The sequence below is a fragment of the Schistocerca cancellata genome, chromosome 1 (genome assembly GCF_023864275.1).
Source record: "Schistocerca cancellata isolate TAMUIC-IGC-003103 chromosome 1, iqSchCanc2.1, whole genome shotgun sequence".
Taxonomy (NCBI): Eukaryota; Metazoa; Arthropoda; class Insecta; order Orthoptera; family Acrididae; genus Schistocerca; species Schistocerca cancellata.
Genome location: NC_064626.1, coordinates 417301103 through 417322051, shown reverse-complemented (window position 1 = coordinate 417322051; position 20949 = coordinate 417301103). Strand labels below are relative to the sequence as shown.

At 42.2% G+C, this 20949-nt stretch overlaps 1 protein-coding gene across 3 annotated transcripts in view; it reads left to right on the top strand.

Annotated features, from left to right (window-relative positions):
- The window catches only part of LOC126175859 (uncharacterized), a 616100-nt gene that overhangs the window by 512168 nt on the left and 82983 nt on the right, over positions 1–20949 (top strand). For all 3 annotated transcript variants that reach the window (XM_049922883.1, XM_049922874.1, XM_049922892.1), the window contains exon 4: positions 11589–11767. In XM_049922883.1, the coding sequence (XP_049778840.1) occupies positions 11589–11767 (179 nt within the window). The remainder of the gene's footprint in view (positions 1–11588; positions 11768–20949) is intronic.

Here is a 20949-nt window from a genome sequence, read left to right as displayed (position 1 = left end):
GAATGTTAGTCACTGGCTAAAACCCAGGAACAAAGAGAGCCCATTCGCTACTGATGTGTCAGCTGGTACGTACATTATACCGTTAACATACACCGTAGAACAGCCGCGACGGTTCGTTGTTATCTGAGGGCGTTTTCCTTTTTTGCTGCCCCCAGTGCTTCCTGTGTGATACGGCGGTCAGTAGGGATATATGTACGGGTGGCTCGAGTAACGGGCCGCCAGTATGCAGTGCCAGCTCAATGGCTACGGTAGGAACAGTCAGTAGACGGTGAACGCTCGGTCCAGTTACTCGTAACTTGGTACAGCCGCGCCCAGGCGAGCTGGCCGCTGGAGGCCACAGGTCACTCCCAGGGCCACGTGACTCTTCCGTCCGTCTCCGCTTACAATTCTTTTTCTCCGAAAGAATAACTCGTGTCTCACTGCAGCCGGGCGTTGTGTTCTTGACAGAAATTTGTGCTCATACGTCGCTGGCTTACGTTAAACAATAATTGACAGACGTTGTGGGACGACGAGAAGCATTGTCATTAGTTCTCACGTAAGTACTTTTCGGTACTAGAAGGGAAAAAAAGTACGTTGTCACAGACGGAATAGACGAATAACCTCTCGTCACTTTTCAGCTGTCTCATATCAAGTGGCAAGCTACGGATATCTGTTGCTAATGGAAATCAGTTTAACCATCGTGTTTTAATTTTTGTTATCATCGTATCATATGGAGTTACGTGTCGTCCACCGTAAATTTAGGTCTCATGAGTAAAGTTATCAGTTAGTGTGAATAATAGTCCTCCGTGCGTTTCTTGATGCTTTTTTTTTTTTAAATAATGGATGTGTTGCAATTTCCAATAGCTACTTAGTGTATACCAAATGTCTCCATTTGTAAAGGGCTGAAAATTGGGGTTTAACATCCCATCGACGATAACGCCGTCGTAAGAAACGAGCTCTGACTGGGGAATGCTGGGGCAGGCTATTGGCCGTGTTCTCGTCAGAGGCACCGTCCCGCCATTTGCCTTAAGCAGCTTAAGGAAATCGCACTCTGGACTTGGATTTTAACCGTCGTACCCCCCCCCCCCCCACCTCTCTCTCTCTCTCTCTCTCTCTCTCTCTCTCTCTCTCTCTCTCTCTCTCTCTCTCTAACTCACTCTCCTCCTCCCCCCCCCCAAACCCTCACACCCCCGCCGTCAATACCAGTACTTGCCATGGTCTCCTGGCATCCGCCTAAGTGTAGAGAATATAGCAGTGACAAATTCCGTCTGAATAAAGTTATTTTTATTTGATAGATAAATCGCCAACGTTTCTTCAGTGATTGGACCACAGACATCCCTGTGCGTAACTCTTGAGTACGCGTATTGGATAATGAAGCTTAAACGTTTGTTAAATTAAACATTATTAATTCTAACAGATGATTTGAATTTAAAATATGGTGCCATGAATTATGGCTCGGTCGTGGTGGTAAGTTCCTATGGAACCAAACTGCTGAGGCCATCGGTCCCTAGGCTTACACATAACTTAATCTAACGTAAACTAACTTAACGCTAAGGACAAAAAACACACACACACACACACACACACACACACACACACACACACACGCCCGAGGGTGGAGTCGAACCTCCGATGGGGGGAGCCGCGCGAACCGTGACAAGGCACCATAGACCACGTGGCTACCTCGCGTGGCTTTGTGGATCGGTTTTACGCATAACTCTATAAATATCTTCATGTTAACGTGGTGCATTCATTTTCCCCCTGATGGAAGGCGCAACTCGGACTGTGGACTCCACTAGACACTGGAAGCGTAAGAAAGGGGGCTTACCAAAGACTGCAGAACAGTCGTCCGCAGATTACCAGGATGGGCCTAAAAGGCTTGTTCCAGACATATCTGATTTACATTGTAAAAAATTGTCACTGGTGAAGTAGCAAACGTTTGCAGTTCATGAGGAATTATTAAAGCAGTCTTACACTTCTGGTCCGCAGCTCGTGGTTATGCGGTAGCGTTCTCGCTTCCTACGCCCGGGTTCCCGGGTTCGACTCCCGGCGGGGTCAGGGATTTTCTCCGCCTCGTGATGACTGGGTGTTGTGTGATGTCCTTAGGTTAGTTAGGTTTAAGTAGTTCTACGTTCTGGGGGACTGATGACCATAGATGTTAAGTCCCATAGTGCTCAGAGCCTTCTTACAGTTCTAGCTGGTATCCTGAGGGATGCTTTAAGCTAACGAATGAACTCATGAACGTCTTCTATCAGCAACCGCTTGTAACGTTCTAGGTGAGTGTATTGCTATCAACGTGTACGCCGTTTCGTCACTCCAGCGACCTTCGTATATGCATGGAGCGTTCAGTTGCTCAGTTCCTGCGTTACTTTATAGGGTCGTGAAGTGATATTAGGAATCCGGGAGTGGTAATGCGGCATTTTTACCCATAGCGAGGAGGTGGTTTTAGATAATGCAACTGCTCACGTATTACTGTGGAACATTGAACCGACGTGTGGTTTTCTGCAGTCTTGTCAATCTTCTGTAACAACAGCAGCTATCGAATGTAAACTTTTGGCCGCAGCAGTGGACCTTGCAGCAGCAATATTTTACGAATCAACGTTCTCACAGATTACCATTCACGTGGTGGCACGACACACAGGCCCAATGCCTATAAGACTTAAGAAATGTAATTCGTGACATATATACTACCAGCTATAATTTATTGTTCAAGGGCCGACGAGATCACGGTTACATTAGGTTAGATATGCGTTTTGTTCCATAGGTCCATAGTGAGAAGATCCGCAGATAAGTAGAACGTATCATAAAACAAAAATATATAATTCGAATTTCCAAAAGTTGAGATGCTAATCTACGTTTCACAAATCGTTAGTGAACTGGTCCTCATGGTGTGTTGTAAATCAGCACTTCTTTCCATTGAAGAGATAACAACAGATTGCTGACAAAACATGTACATTTGTAATACACAGAGGTGGTTTATGATAATTCTTAGGCTACTGTAATCGCACGTCAGCAAACAGAAACTCTGTTTGCACCTCATTCACATTTATCGTATTATTGCACTGAAGATGTACAAAAATCAGATTTTATGGAACATACACATTACTTGATAGTATTAATAATATATAAATGAGCTGGTTCTACTAATAAATTCATCAGTGGCATAGGAGGAGGTGGACACCAATAAATCCTTTAGCCAATTCCGCACCCCCCCCCCCCCCCCCAAATTGAACTTTGTTAGTAGCTAAACCTGTAATGACTCCTGGCAGGTTATTGAAAGTATGGATACCTTTCTGGATCGAAGTAAGTGACTTTAAATCTTTTCGAAGACTGTTTCTTGTGTTGATTACGTAACTGTCCCGAAACAGTCATTAGCATCCCCATTCACTTGAATAGTGAGCGGGCCTCGGCAGGACGTTCTTCAATTTCTACCACAGATATTCCATATTACACTCTACTCGATTCGCACAACTTTGAATTGGTTCGGTGAGTCACCCCAAAAAATGATCGCAGGATATGTTACAGCGGAACTACTGCGTTCGACTTTGTAAAAATAATGTGATCCCTCTCTCTCTCTCTCTCTCTCTCTCTCTCTCTCTCGCATTGCTGCGTCTAGATCACGGGGTCCCGTGTTTGGGATTTTTTTCTGCCCGGGGATTGGGTGTTTGTGTTGTCCTCATCATTTCACCATCATCATCATTCGTGGCAGTGTCTCGATTGGATTGCGTGAAAAATTCGGCTGTGTAAATATTGGGACTTTGTACGGGCGCTGATGACCGAGCAGTTGAGCGCCCCACAATCCACTCATCATCTCTCTCTCTCTCTCTCTCTCTCTCTCTCTCTCTCTCTGCTGTTCTTAATTCAGAGGCTGACGATTACTTGGCCAGTGAAAAGTATTGCTGATTCATTGTTGATGTCTGCTTTGTAATAGCCAGGAATTGAATTTTGCGCTAGGAGAACCAAACATACGGCGGTGACGACAGCCGCCGGCAGTGGCAGCTCTCGCGTCACCGCGTGGGCGGGGACTGTCGGCCGCGCGCTCAGCAGCTGCAGCCGCGTCACAGCGCGCCAATTGTGTTAACGGCGCGGCGCCGCAGACTGCCAGCCACGCCCACTCATGGTCGCCCCTGACCTCCCGCGGGCGATGCTTTCTCTCTGTCAGCTCCGATTACAACCATAGGCGTCCGCAGAACTGTGTCTAGAGGGGTGCAAAGGTCTAAAATTGCCAAACAAGCTCGACTTTAGACAGCAATTGGCTAAATGAGCGGTGTAGCGGAACCGTGGGAAATCAGTTGTAGCAATATACGTGCGGACTGGAACGACGAATGAAAATTAGTACCAAGGCTGGAATTCGAACCCAAATCTCCTGCTCACTTGGCAGATGCGCTAACCGCTACTCCACCTCGGCAAAGTGGACTAACACAACTGCACGGATGACAACTCAATCCAAATTCCCATTCACACCTTAGTCCACTTGGTATTCCCATTAAGTCGAACAGCATTGCAGTGGCCTTCTATTGTGTTAGAGTAGCACCCTAGCATCAAACGAAACGGGAGATCCTGCCTGAAATTCACTGTGCCAGAGTGGCGTAGAGGTTAGCGCATCTGCCTAGTGAGGAAGAGACTCGGATTCGAATGCCGACCGTGTTACAAATTTTTGCTGCAGTCTGCATATATACATCATAGATGTTTGATACTTGAAAACGTCTCTAGAACTATACCGTTTCATTTGATTAAAACTTCTAGAGGTGAATGAGCATTCTGTAATAAATAACTCCGCGCTGTAGATTCCAGGAGGAGGCTGGCGGGGGTGAGAGCAAATGCCCTCTTTCGCCGCCGCTTCTTCCTTGCAAATGCTTGTGATCACAACGAGCCTTGTGTAAATATTGTAGGTGTTGGACAGAAAGCGAAATATGAGTGTGTGGCTGACATTTTTGTGAAATAAGTGTTATTTATTCATTTACTGTTTTATTTAGACCCACCAGATGCGAGACTTCAGGCTCTGGGAAGCATAATGCCAACGACTCAATGTTTTTCGCTCATCTTCAGCACTATTCTTGGACATACTTAGATGACAAATGTTGCTCTAGTATGATACGCTTCTGAAGCATTTCCGAGACATCGAAGCTCAAAGTTGTGCCAGTCTCTTGAATTCACCAAGAGAGCGCCAGCCGTCGAGGAGCTGTATTAGCGCAACCAGCTAAAGCGGCAGATTGCAATCCTGCCCGTACTGCGTCCTAATCTCGTAGTTTTTTCCTGATTTCCCATCAAACGCTTGCATCGCAACAGAGAAACATATTTCTTCGGAAACGATAGGGAATGGTGGTAGTGGTGGTGATCATCATCATCATCATCATCATCATCATCATCATCATCGAAGTCGTACATTCGCGGTAAGGTATAATCAGGATCCTTGTTGAAATGTGTTCATCGCTATATCTATGTGTGTGTCGCAGTGAATTGGTGCGGGACTACATTCGTGTATAGTGTGCACTAAATAGGTATTAATTTTTGAACAACGACAATTATCAGTAGTTCTCCTATTTGCGGAATGGATCAGTGTTGCCTTCATTCGTACCTGATGTGTGACGGACCGCATCATTTCCATACCAGAAGTAACTGAGCTATTAGTTCACACCACAGGACGCTCTTTCGTTTATGCACAGTGTAAAGATATGTTTACTTTGTTTTTGAAATGCAGCCTCGACCATTTCCTTTAACGGCAATTATCAGTACTTGAGGATTTGGTGAAAGATTAGAAAATAAATCAAATATCGCTTGCGCTAATGTCGCGGATCGGCAGTTGGTTCGTCGACAGGGTCACAAGTCTTTGAACCTAGCTTCCTTCAACACCCTTTAGAAGCGCGTGATAATAAATCATGGCACGATCGCGAAAAGTTCATTGAGAGATAAAATTCTCTAGAATTCTGGAATGGTTTCATCTCCTACCGGCTTGTATCATTCTCATCGCACATTATCGAGGGTGTTATTTCTGGATAACTCACGCTAACCGTCTGGTCCTCATCCGTTACGTCAGCTATTAAACAGGAAAGGTGCATAGGGTATTTGTAGACCATATATGACATAAAATGTGCTATCGTACCTCTAATGTATCAAAATATTCTTTTCTGTACCATTAAGATGACCACCTTACTGACACGTTTCTCAGTATACGGCGTTGGATATGATGACTTTTGCGCGCGCCCGTTTCAAACAAAGCACAACACCATATTAAAAATAGTGCATGGTATAAACAGACATGCAGTGTTTTTCTCCTGTACTCTTCGTGCTTAGATAATTCACTTTCCACTAGCTTCAAGGATGTCATCTTCGCATAGACAGATAAAGTATGATTCATCATCCGACTTAATTAGGACCTTATTCTTCGCACAGAAGTGTATAGAAAGCCTCTCTTCCCACGCTCTTTCCGTAAATTGTATTGCTAAAAAAAGTCCTCTACCAATTTTTTCAGTGTTTCGTGAATTATAGAGCTAGTATTTGTGTGTCATGTTACCTGCTATAATTCACGTCATAAATGACAGTTTTATTTGCTAGGTTTCTCACACCCTTTTTAGATTCATTAAAGAATGATAACATAAAAAGTTTAGTGCCCAACATTTATTGATTCCATTGCAGGTTGCTTGAACCGATTGGCGACGTACGTCTACATTTGTTTTATGCCCAAGAGAATTTTCAGATCCGTAGGAGCTGAGATTGTCGTGACGGACGCGTCGTTTCAAAAACTATAATGAGTCCAGAAGTCAGCTTGCACTCAGTAGTAACAACCGGACTTACGCACTGCAAGCTCTCGAATTTCAGGGTGTCCAGAAAGTAAGCCGAGGCGGAGGGTAGAGCAGATTTGGGGGGAGGGGGAAGAGAGGTAGGGTGGCTGCTGTAGTATTTTGATAACGAGATCCTCTGCCCCATCGTAATCTGGTACTTTCTCAAAGATATCCGCGTTCGCACAGTCGGGAAGGGCCGCAACGGTGTCCCCCTGCAAGGCGCTCAGTGCCAGGTACGGGCGCTGCGCAGGTTGCCGCCAGCTTACCTTGAAGGCGCAGCCTTCTCCTTCTAGGTGTGACGCAATTCGCGCGCCCACACCATCACTACGCTGTCTTGCTTGTTCTTTGCTTTACGTGCGTGTACTGTTCCCACAGAAGATGGAACAAATATGCGGAATCTCCTGTAAACATAGGTGAGTCCTTAACATATGACGTTAGCCCACTGCTGACTGAAGACAAGAGATGGAGCAGAGATTTCCTGGAAGAGACACGGTTGCCTGAAGGTCACACTTCCATTCATTCATTCATCCATTCATCGCTTGAACAGATCGTCTTTTACTATCCACTTTTGACGTTAGATATGCTGTCTTTCTCTAACCGTGTTGTATGGACAAGTAATTTATTTTTAAAAACCACTAGACCGTAAATTGATGTAATTGTTAAATCGTGTTATAGTTCTTTACTGTTACTGATTTCGAACAGTTTATCTCCATAAATTTAGTGGCTGGTTTCACTATTTATTATCCCTGCTCATTCACCATATTGATTTTTATTTCTTAAACTTCCCGATAAGATTACACTGTATCGTTTCTGTATCGTAAGTACCAGTATTGATCTACGACCAGACACATCACAATCCTGTAATGCATCCGACTTAAACCAACCATAGGACAGCAGTTAATTCTGGAAAACTGCTTCAGTCAGTTGTAAATATTTATAATAAACAAACATGGGCTCCTGTGATAACTAGGTAAAATTTACAAAATTCGCAATTAATCATGCAAAGCATTTCTTTCCGTCCTGTTCCCAGACGAACTGCTGAGCACTATTTGCAATTATTTCGTTACAGCACGGGAAATATGGACAGAAACGGAATACACAGACAGTTATCAGGAGCAAGGAAAAATAAATCTGGACATATGAATAGGGTTTTTATTTCTATTTTTCTTCAGCAGTCTGTGGCTAAACGGCGTTCCTGTCGACTTCACTTTACGTAATGGGGGTAAATGGTGTCCACCAACTTACCCGGGAATCGAGTAAACTATCTTCTGTGTGAATTAATGTTTTAACTATTTGTGATGCGACCCTGAGATGGAGATAGGGAACCAGGCTGTCACTCGCTGATACGAGTGTGGTAAATCGCCTAAAAAGGATGCTGTGGTTGACTGGTGTATCAGGCTGGACACTCGATCTGTCGTGTCAACTGGATTCGTATTAATGTACCCGCTCCTCGCTCGCCCCCCCCCCCCCCTTCTCTCTCTCTCTCTCTCTCTCTCTCTCTCTCTCTCTCTCTCGTGTTCTCTCTCTCCCGCCCCTTCTCTTTTTGTTGGAGAGAAAAAGACAGGATAAGATTTTCGAAGAGAATAAATAAGATTTCCAAGTCAGTGCATTGTCGTCAAATCTTGTACTGAAGGCCAACATAATGGAGCACGTGGCGGGAAAGGCGCCAATGCATTTGATCTCAGTCACATTGTGGGTGCTGACCTAAGGAGCACCTCATCTCCGAAGTCGTCCAAGCCCTGCCCATCATGTCAAGGCCGTATCGTGAGTATTGCGATTCGGAGACAATTGCTGGCGTCAAAGTCAACTGACGTAGGCAACAAGGTGTCCATGGCAGTGATCGACTATTGCGGAGTGTAACTGCGGATGGACGCGGTGCATTCCAGCAAATGATTTGGCAATTCAATGCTGGATGACAACTGGTGACCATTCGTACCATCCGGAACTACTCCTTCGTATGGATACAGAAATTATTACCCCACACGCCTACCTCTGTTCACAGCTCTCCTCGAGGAACGAGGGTTAGGAAGGGCGTAAGAAGACTGTCAGTGGTGTATAGAAGCGTGGAAAAAAGTAACCTGGACTGAGGAGGACGACATGAAGCGGTGGACCCTACTTACAAACACTCACTGTTCAGACTAGTGGTGACTGTGTTTTCGTGTGGGAGATATTTACATAACGTGATAGAGAGCCCTGATAAGCCCATTGTCTTTCACCGGCGAATGATACAGGAACCTATGCATATGTAAATTAATCCTGACATTATTTGAGATAAGCACTGCTTGTTGTCATCTGCCCATGAAAGGAAATGTTAAAGAAGAACACTAATCTTTGCAGTCGTAACATTTATGTAAAGCCACCACCGCAACGTGTCACATGTAGAGCCCATTATTCTTCCTGTCACCACATCAGAGGTCTTCGATCGGAAGGTTCAAGAAAAATGTATTAACTCTTTCGAAGTGCTTCGACTATGAACTTCTTGGGATCGGATGCTACCATATTTGCATACATCTGTTCCGCGCTAACTTATTCCCATATTCCTTGACCGAAGGCAGCGGGTTGGCCTTGGTGCACTTTGTAACAGTTTTTGTTCTTCTTGTGAAAAACATAAATCCCCAACGTCCCTGTGAATAGCAACGTCCACAACTTAGGGGATTTAAAAATGCACGAGTCTAGTATAAACAGTGTTTTTGAGGTTCCAAAACGGATAACAGAATGAAGGTATAACTTGGCTGAGGAGTATCTATCATTAATAATATTACAGCATAGTTTCTCAATTTACTTAGTTATTTAGCGTATGGCTTACATTATTTGATATAATATGCAAAAATAATATGCATAGAACAGATTGATAAAATTTCAGTGTAAATTAAATTTTAAAGTTGAGAACATTAACCCAGTCTAGTAAAGAGTTTGATGCTTTGGAGAAATAACATGTTTCTCCTGGGTATGCTGTAAGGCAACCACTGACAGTTTCTCAATGTAGCTGTTGAAAGCACGTAGAGTAATGCATGAAAAACAGTAAGTAGACAGGAAAAAATAAAGGACCTGGACTAGAACAGTTCTCTTTGTACTTCCAGATTGGAGGTTTAAACTAATTTATCATTTTCCTGTTGTTGACATTTGATTCCTAGGACAGTGAGAATTGCTGTAGAATGTTATAAATCACAGGCACAAGTGAATTTTTGGAAAACGTCTGTCCGGTAAATATGATCAGTAAGATTCATAAAACAAGATCAGCGCTATTCTTAAAACGGACTTATGTCTACATGAAAATGCTGAGAAAATGCTCTTCTATGCTGAATAAACCGTCGTGAGTAACGACGGGCCATCCGTAGTAAAGTTTGTGGGGAAATTCTGAGAGATTGTCAAGGTTTACTGTTCTGAGAATGTTACACAAAAGCTAGTAGACGTTAACCGACTTTCCTGGGAATGTATTTGGCACTCAAACGCATGACCGTCAGCTTATGGGCGGCACAGTGTTGTGTACATACATCTGGACAAGCACTGGTTTTATCCTTTTACACCTGCACGTGTACTAACAACATAAAACCCTGGTGCTGGGTATTATTTGCTTCCGTGAACATTGTCTGGCGCGCGCAGGTGCAGAAAGCGACAGGTTTTGTATTTCATACAAACCATTGATTCTCACTGGCAATATTACCTGAGAAAATAATATGTTGTAGTTCACTTCCATCTTTTCGTACTTAAAATCATTTGTTGTAGCCTGATAAATTTCAGCTTTCTGATGCCTCCTGTGAACCGAGCGGTCTAAGGCGCTGCAGTCATGGACTGTGCGGCTGATCCCGGCGGAGGTTCGAGTCCTCCCTCGGGCATGGGTGTGTGTGTTTGTCCGTAGGATAATTTAGGTTAAGTAGTGTGTAAGCTTACGGACTGATGACCTTAGCAGTTAAGTCCCATAAGATTTCACACACATTTGAACGTGCCTTTTCAGTTTAGTAATTGATGGATACGTTATTTTAGTCCCTCTTATAGTGGCTGGGTAACCTTTTTTTAATCAGTAATCAAGTCAGCCACGATTATCTGAATAGTAGTTCTACATTTTCGACTAAGTATCCATTTGTCTTGATACCATTTCTCTTGATATGCATATTTTTAAATTGAGATTCGGGTTTTCATTTAAGCAGTGTGCATCCATGTGTAGAGATGTTACCTCTCGTTCTGTTTAGTATTTTATGTCATGACTGTATTATTATTATAGAGAGCGCGAGGGAAGCGCATGGACTTATAATAAGCAAGTAGCTCTTATTCTGCCAGGGCACTGGAAACAAGTGTCATAATGACTTTTCACTTTTGTACACCTGTAAATCTGAAACTTGCATACGACTTATGCAGCCTGCAGTAGAGACGTGTCGTAACGTAATAGCTTGCATAATAAACTTTTTTTTTTCTTCTCGCTGTACTCCGGATGCGATTTTGAAGTGAAGTTACAGTTGTCGTATCTTGTGTAAACGTTGCAGTGCACTGTGGCAGAATAGCTACGGCAATAGATTCGTGTTCTGGGTGATCGTCACTGAGGTTTTCCTCAGTATTTATGGCGATTTATTGAATGATTTCTTCAACAGTATCTCTGTCAATTCCATTTCGCAGCTCTGTCCAAATGAGCCAGCGTAGCTCTAATGAGTTTAGCGACGACCTGTCGCCGAACTCCAGCCTTCAGTCTTCCTCTGATTCCCCGTCGACTTCTTGACATTTTCACACTGGGTTACGAAAATTGTCCGCGCATTCTAGCTCCTGTAAACCTTTGAATACTGAGATGTAGTAGTGTTGGTGTCGTTGGTACAGAGCGCCTGTGTGATGTTGCAGGCCGTCAAACTGGAGAGTGCGCACCCGAATCGCACGCGCTACCTGGTTGTGGTGTCGTGCACGGGCCGCGGGGACGCCGAGGAGAGTGCGCTGCTTGGCATCGACTGCAACCAAAGGACCACCGTGGGGCTCGTGCTGAAGGTGCTCGCCGACACCAGCATCACGCTCGACGGCGACGGGTGAGTTAGCCCTCTTACTCTTGTGTCGTGGCAAGCGGTTTATTCTCGCACCAAGTTCCGCTTGTCGCTGGTGGTCGTTTTTGATTACACATCAGCGCCAAAACTGCGTGCGCTTTGAGAGTTGTCTGCTGTGTGATTTCGCATCTGAACAGTGAAAGTGAAGTTATGAAGGACCATCCTTTTTACGAACAATGTAGACGTATTGGGTTGGTGTGTAAGTTCATAGCGTTTTTCCGTAAGTTTAATAAACACAAGAGACACATGAATAAAATGTTCACGGTTTTCCAGCCGCGGCAATTCGAATAAAATCCTCCAGCTTTCGATGTCAGTCAGTGAACTCTTGACGACGATGGCGGAGATGGCCATCGAAAGCTCGAGGATTTTATTCGAATCGACGCGGTTGGAAAACCGAGAACGTTTTATTCATGTATGCCGTCGCGAAAGACTCCGAGGACACAACAGATACATGTAACAGAGAGCTTAGTCATCAACACTATATTCCCCTTTGCTGTTTACAGCAGTCTTCCAACGCTGGAGTAACGATTCCACCACTTCAGAAGTCGCGTGGCTTCGAGGCGAACGAGTCGTGGAGCCGTGTTCGGATGGCATTTTCATCGGGAAAGGAAGTTCTTTGAAGGTCACTCGATAGAGAGCGGGAAAGGTGAAAATCTGAGGGCACGAGATCAGGTGAACAACGTGAGTGCGGAACGAATTCCCAACCCAACTCCTGTATACCGTTTTTTGGTCAGTCTAGCAGTCTTTCTGGTCGTTGTTCTTGGATTGCGTCTGTAAGACGTTTCAGTTGCTGACAATAAATGTCAGCAGCGATGGTTATACCTCAGGGAAGCTATTGAAAAAAAAATAAAAAAACAAAAAATTGAGCGTACGGCATTGTGAGCCGGGGGCAAGTACTTATTGCATTCGACGCCGTATTGGGCGACTTGCCCGTCGGAGATGGGGATGAAATGATGATGGGGACAACACAACGCCCAGTCCCTGAGCGGAGAAAATCTCCTGCCCCAGCCGTGAATCGAACCCGGACCCCTTGGTGTGCCATTCCGCCGCGCTGACCACTCAGCTAACGGGGGCGGGCAGGGAAGCTATTCCTAGTACACCACACCATCGCTATTCCAACAGATGCATAACATAATCTTTTGTTGATGCGCGCAGATCTATGTACGGGGAGTTGCTCCTTCGTTCGGGCACAAACTATCACCAATAACCAACCATGCGGGATAGGAATGGTCGGTGTTGTTCACGAGCCAATTGATGACGAGCAAGCAGAGATGCTCATAATGCTCACATGGCCACCTGCTGATTTCTGTGATTTTCGCTTAGAGCATGTGGTACCCATCCATGCGCCCGAGTTTTTGAACGTTCCCCATTGCATGAAAATGACGTAAGATGGTGGAATTACAACGGTTCATCACATCTGCCACTTGTCAAGTGCACTGGAGTGGATCATTGAGGATTAATACGTTTAATCGATCTACATCAAACCCAGAATGTCTCCCGGAACGTGAATAGTTACTGATGTCTGAACAACCGTCCTTGAAACGAGGAAAAACATTTTCTTACTGTGCTCTGTCCAGTGGCATTACCACATACATGGCTCAAATGTTTCTGGTTGTCTCTGCTGCTGTCACCCCTCTATTGACTGCGAACAGAAGGATATGTGGGAAGTGTTCTGATTTCTCCACTTGGCGCTTCAGACCGGAACCGCGCGACTGCTACGGTCGCAGATTCGAATCCTGCCTCGGGCATGGATGTGTGTGATGTCGTTAGGTTAGTTATCTTTAAGTAGTTCTAAGTTCTAGGGCACTGATGACCTCAAATGTGTAGTTCCATAGTACTCAGAGCTATCTGAACCATCTCCACTTGGCACTCCATTTTCTAGCGTCCACAGTTCCACTGATATCTCCAAATGACAAAATAACAATGTGTAAACTCAAACACCAACAGCGAACTGCAAATAAAAAATGGCGATCGATAAATAAACCCATAGCAGCCAGAATACCAATATGCAAAGAAAAACGGTACGAAGGTATGTACCAACCTAATAGTAACTGAATAAAGGACCGAACAAAGATAACGGAACTCATTATTGACAAGGCAAAATTCACAGTTAATTATCGTTACAAAGATCGTATGGAAAATTCGTCATACTCCTTGGATGTAAAAGAACAGGAAAACTGTCGTGCAAACATTTCAAAACATCAACATTTATTTGCTCGAGAACATACATTCCTAAAAACGCATCAAACAATACGGAGGACGCAGTAAATAGCGCCTTTGTGTCCTGGTTTCTTTGTAAGTGCCGAATAACAAAAAAAGAATACTTTTCTCGTCAAATCTGGTTTTCCCTTGTTTAAACAATTTTTATTAAAAACATTTATTTTTTCTAATTTCTGCATAAGGTAGGTTTTTTCTTCGTCCGTGTATTGTAAAACGTAATTACATTTTTGTTTTCAAGTATTTCATCTATCTCATAGGAGAAACTAAACTCCGTCCGAACAGATCTCACAAGGCCCAACGGTATCACATCTCATGACGGTGTAGTGTAACGACGTATAGATTTGTTTATAAATGATTTTCTTTCGACATATGACCATGTGCAGACTTCGTCACCTACGTCAGTTACAACACACTTCGAAATTACTTATATTCCTTTTTAAATTGTCTCAGAATGGTTCTTGAACGAAACTGTAAAACATCATTTGAGTTGTATGCGCAGAATTATGTCACTCTGACCAATTGGTTTGCGTAAACTTTTTCAATTTTAGATGTCGTTTGTTTCTCCTCAGAAATTGTATTGATACACGTTATCTGATTTAATCGATATTAGAACCACATTGAATAAACTTTTTGAGATTCACAGTCGCGATGAACGCTGTCAAAATTCAATAATCGTGTCAAATATATTATTAATTCATTCACATAATTCTTCATAAATAAATCCTCGGAACACGTATTTCAACTTTAGTAGCATCCGCTAGTTTATTATCTTCCTGCATACAGACGTGAACCTGAGCCTTGACGAGACAAAACTAACATTTTCAATAAGATTAAACTTCCTATGATATCATTGTTGTACAAAACATTACAAATTCTCATTTATTAGATTTTTAGAAACACGACGCAACAACTCGGTTTCAGGATCTTCTGTTGCTCTTTGGCTGTCGAACCGCGACGTATAGTGGCCAGCAATTTTCTCTCTGGTCCCGGCAGCGAAGATGCTGTCTCCGTTCGTTGCGCCGCCCTCTCCGTACATGAAACATAAAAAAAATACAAAAACTTTAGACAATTCACAACCATTACAAATATTACAAAAATACATAAACAAAACTAAATTAAACTTCACCTGCAAACTGGGCTGACACTGGTGGATGGGTGACGCTTCAATTTCGCGTCCCACTATATACCCCACCCACAAGCTCAGTTTGTCAGGTTTTAACCGAAAATAAAACCTTTTCTATATACAATATTTAACTGTTAATACATTTTCCTCACATTTTACGTAATCTAGAGTCCTTGCTCTTAGATTTAATCCTTTTACTACAATATTGTTGTGACTATTTGTCATTTACTCTTAATTGCGCTATTATGGTAATTCATAACCGAATATATGGAGATTACTCCTCTTCATTTAATAGTTACTAGTAAATACTAATTTAGTACGTTCTTTAACGTTGTTACATTAGGACAGAGCGTTCAAATTGTGATAGATTAGTTTCAGTTTTATTCATTTACTAGAGTTATTCTTTCCAAAAATGTATATTATTAATAAGTTTTTCACAATAACTAATAGTACTACTTACTTTACGTCATTCTTTTCCCTAATGCCCTATTTATGCCTGAGGTCAAGAAGAAATCAAGCAAAACTTTCTTTAGAATCTCGGCACGGCTTTCTTTACCTTCGGACACCTTGTTGGGTAATGGCAATTTATTTAGGAGAAACAAGCGAGAGAGCCCCGTTTGGTGTGTTCTACATTAACACTATTACAAATCTCTATTAAAGGCACTCTGCTATGTTCTCGTGAGCCATATAGCTCTGGACGCCCATGGTCCCTAAAATTATTAACCATCCCCTTTGGTTCCTACTATCCGAGTAAATATAAAATATACAAAATTCCTTTTGACCTAATAACAAAATTTTCCTCCACATAAATCCCCTTTTGGTTGCCTTTCTCTTTTTGAAGTACCAGTAGATTATTGTAGAATACTTGTTTAAACTTTCTGTTATTTCTTTAAAATAACACATAACTATCACGAAAAACTTCACATGAATAAACTATGAACGCTCGTCCATATGTAACATATACTAAATATTAACTTATTTAGGAATGAAGGGTTCAGTTTGATCGACACTATATAATCCTTTAATTACACCTGATGAAGGTTTCATAAGAAGTAACGCTTTGGGATGTACAATCTTATGTACAACATATGGACCTTCAAAGATAAAGAAGAATTTTCTACATTACTTATTGATCTTCGAACTTTTAGGATGAGATCGTACTAACACAAGATCTCCTACCTGAAATGAGGGTTCTATAGCATGTTGATTACAACTTTTAATTCTCCGTTCAGCATTTTTAACAATCTGCTCGCAAATCTTTTCGTTTGGATGGATAATTCGTAGAATAACATTTTTCTTTCCTTTACATAGTACGGTAATCCACTAATTAGGACTCGTATTAGATGACTTTCAATCATTGGGTCTCCAATTAATTTAGCACGGTTTAAATACCATTCGAAATAATTCCTATAACCTCCCCACCGTTTAGAATATGGAGGAGGGTCTAACAACTCTAAAGTTAAGTGTTGTTGTTTTCCTCTTGACCAATAATTTTGTTTAAACTGCTTAACGAAATCATCCCAGTCCCTAAATTCAGTTCTATGCAGTACTGCCCATTCTGCAGCTTCTGCTTCTAAATGTCCTATTACAAATTGAATCCGTTTTTCATTACTCCATTTAGGAGATAATGTAGTTTCAAAAGCTTTTATAAATATTATAGGGTGAAGTTCGCCTCCTGGTTTGAATACAGGAAATCGACTTGCTACATTTGAATTTGTCGTTATATCATCCCAACATTCTGCGAGAGACGGAGTTGCATCGGATTGGCTTGCCGTGATTTCTTTATTTATATTGTTGTCGTCCGAGCTAGCAAACACGATGCGACTGTTGTCTCTGATTACATTATTACTTCTACTACTTGAAATGTTTTCATTATTATCTAATTCCGATAACCGTTTAGTAATTTCCTGTATTCGCATTTCTGTATTGGATACACGATTAGCTAATATCGATTCTTCACTGTGTTCACGATGTGAACGCTCTGTACCTTCATCAATGTTATTATCTTTGGAAGTCTCAAGGTTACCGCATATTTCGGTAATTAAATATTTCATGTTTTCTATTTCAGTATGATCTTTTTCTACTCGATGAGTTAGTATCTCTAATTCTACATTATCTATTGAAGAAATCTCTACAGGTTTGGTAGAAACCTCTTTAATAGATTCTAATAATTCTCTACGAACAGTTTCTGTTTGCATAGAAAATTCATCTCGTAACTTATCGTTATTTTTCTCTATTTCATTTACAACTAAGACATTGACATTATCTAGTCTCTTGGTTAAGTCAGTAATATCATTTCGCATACGAGCTTTTTCCTCACGCGATTCCTGGATATGTTCTTCTAACCTTTTACAATTATCCGCAATCTTATTACTAAGTCTTACTAGTTTTCCTGCATTTCAGCTTTAGAAGCCTCTATTTTATCACTTAATTCTCGACTGGTTTCATTAAGATGTTCCTGTAACCTGTCTGTCGATTTTGTTAGCTCCCCTTTAAGTTCTTCTTTTAATCTAGCCGTAGATTCGTCGTTAGACTGTTTTAATTTAGCGATCGCCCTAAAAAGGGATCTCATGCTCCTATCGGACATAGATTGCTCTTCGTCTGACATTTCACTTCCCGACATTATTGTAAGATATTAACTAGTTTCACGCGCAGACTTGTAATCAACACTCCTGTAAAAGCACACTCCCTATGTACAACACTCCACTTCCAACTTGAAACAAACTCACCGGACACTAATATTGTAGTTTGTAGTTCTCGGTGATCAGTGTGCTGCTATGGGCTGCAGAAGTAACAGCCGTCGATGCAGCCGCTGGAATGCTGCGACCCCGCTTCCGCAACCGGCAGAACGCTGAGTCGAACACCGGAGACGTCTCTGGCTGCAACCACGCCCGGCACCACCGTAGACAGGCGAAGCCCTCAGCAAAACCTCTAATACCAGCCGGAGGAACGCCCCCCAGCTGACGTACTGGGCCTGTTAGTTTAGGGAGAAAAAAGGTTGTCGGGGTTTGCAGCGTTCAGCTGCTGCCCAACAGATGCGCCTTCTCGTGGAATAACTGCGTGACCGTACTGCTTGGCTGCGCTCCGTCAGATGCCCACACCCGCGAAGTCGCCGCTGGCTGGTGAAGGCTCCACGAAAACTCGCGTTGACTTCCGAAGGACTCTTGATGTTTTAATTGTTTCGTACCTGTGTGTCTTAGTTGCACACAAGTCCTGTTTTTAAGGTCGCCACGGTGTAGTGTAACGACGTAAGTTCTTTATAAATGATTTTCTTTCGACATATGTAGACTTCGTCACCTACGTCAGTTACAACCCACTTCAAAATTATTTATATTCTTTTTAAATTGTCTCAGAATGGTTGAACGAAACTGTAAAACATCATTTGAGTCGTTTGATTGTCAAATATATTATTAATTGATTCACATCTGGTCCCGGCAGCGAAGATGCTTTCTCCGTTCGTTGCGCCGCCCTCTCCGTACATGAAACATAAAAAAATACAAAAACTTGAGACAATTCACAACCATTACAAAATATTACAAAAATACATAAAGAAACTAAATTAAACTTATATTCACCTGCAAACTGGGCTGACACTGGTGGATGGGTGACGCTTCAATTTCGTCCCACTACATACCTCACCCACAAGCTCAGTTTGTCAGGTTCTAACCGAAAATAAAACTTTTTCTATATACAATATTTAACTGTTAATACATTTTCCTCACATTTTACGTAATCTAGAGTCCTTGCTCATAGATAGATTTAATCCTTTTACTACGATATTGTTGTGACTATTTGTCAGTTACTCTTAATTGCGCTATTATGGTAATTCCTAACCGAATATATGGAGATTACTCCTCTTCATTTAATAGTTACTAGTAAATACTAATTTAGTACGTTCTTTAACGTTGTTACATTAGGACAGAGCGTTCAAATTGTGATAGATTAGTTTCAGTTTTATTCATTTACTAGAGTTATTCTTTCCAAAAATGTATATTACTAATAAGTTTCTCACAATAACTAATAGTACTTTACGTCATTCTTTTCCCTAATGCCTTATTTATGCCTGAGGTCAAGAAGAAATCAAGCAAAACTTTCTTTAGAATCTCGGCACGGCTTTCTTTACCTTCGGACACCTTGTTGGGTAATGGCAATTTATTTAGGAGAAACAAGCGAGAGAGCCCCGTTTGGTGTGTTCTATATTAACACTATTACAAATCTCTATTAAAGGCACTCTGCTATGTTCTCGTGAGCCATATAGCTCTGGACGCCCATGGTCCCTAAAACTATTAACTATCCCCTTTGGTTCCTACTACCGTGGGGCCTTGTAGAAGAATACTCGTAAGAAAAATACCAGGCCTCTTGCAATCTTTGGACATTCGCCGTAGTTTTCTCTCTCAACGCCACATATAGTTAACTGCATCCTACGGTGACTCCAGTTGGCTAACTGTAATCAAGCAAAATTGAAATAATTTTGTATACAAAAAATAATGGATTTTATGAGTTTGTGTGTATGTAATATAAGTTATAGGCATACGATGAAATGAACAATTAAAGGTTATTTAAGGCTTCAAAAGGTACTGAACAGATTTTTACCACATAATTTGCATGGTGTTCTTGGCTTTGTAAAAGGTCGATGACACTGTTTATCAGAATGCTTACCTGGCAATCAGATGATGAATTCGTCAAGAGCAATGTTTCTGTGGATAAAATCCTCTTCGCAATCAAGTTACCAGGTAACCCAGCCGATCAGACAGGAACAATGAGCTACTTGCCATAAAAACCAAACTCTCCGTTTTTTATCTAATAAATAATGACTACAAACAACTGTAAATGTATGCTCAATAGTAATAATGCTACATTACTACCACAATGAAAAGATTGTAACGGATATAGTGAGGAGATAACATTTTTTTTTTTAAATCTTGACTAGCGTAATCTGAATACTGTATAAGGACTATGTAAAAGGATGTACTCGGATGGTTTTACAGTTTCCCAGTACATGTATTCCACATGAAAGCTCGAGTTTCTATTTATTTTGTCGTTACCTAATGCCATTAAGAGCAATCGCATTAGAAGCAAGATGAATGAAACGTAATTTCTGGTTTCAGTGTTCATAACGACTGCAGTGAATCAGTACTTTGATCAGATGGCACGGTGTTTTCGGAATATTTTCACCATAATTGTGTACTAGTTTCACATGTTTTTGAGTATTTGAGAGAAGTAAATGAATAAAAAAAACGATGGTGTGATACGAAAAATAGTGGATAAATAAAAGGAGGTTTTCCAAGCAGTGATGTGGAGGATTGTTCCCCCCAGGGGGCTGGCCAGTCTTTGGTGGGTTTGTGCTTGGCTTTGCAGCATCTTTTCCCTTCCGTGCTGCATGTCTATCCTCTTGCTATTCTTTTACGGCTCCCTTCGGGGAAGTTTCTGTATCTGGGTGTTATTGGGCCGTTCCACATTGTCTGTCGCTGACATAAGAACAGTATCACCACTGTTTTTCTTCCCCTTTTCCTTTCTTTGTTTCCCTTCTATCATTCCTCCACTTCGTCGTTTGAAGATTCTCTATTTTTCTTGTTCCTCCCTGTGCGCTCCTGAAGGCCGGCCGACGCGTCTGACGCGTAACAGATGACTGGGTAACGCGTAATTCCCAGCCCCGGGTCGGCAGGTACGGTTCGCACGTACCCCGTCGTACAGGCCAGGCCCAGGGAGGCGTGAGTGTCCGAGCTGCAACCGCCCCAAATTGCCGACTGGTCCCTCTGTCAGACGTCCTGGAGGTGTGACCTGAGGTGTGAACAATCACCTAAGGTGGGTGCGCGCCCGTGTG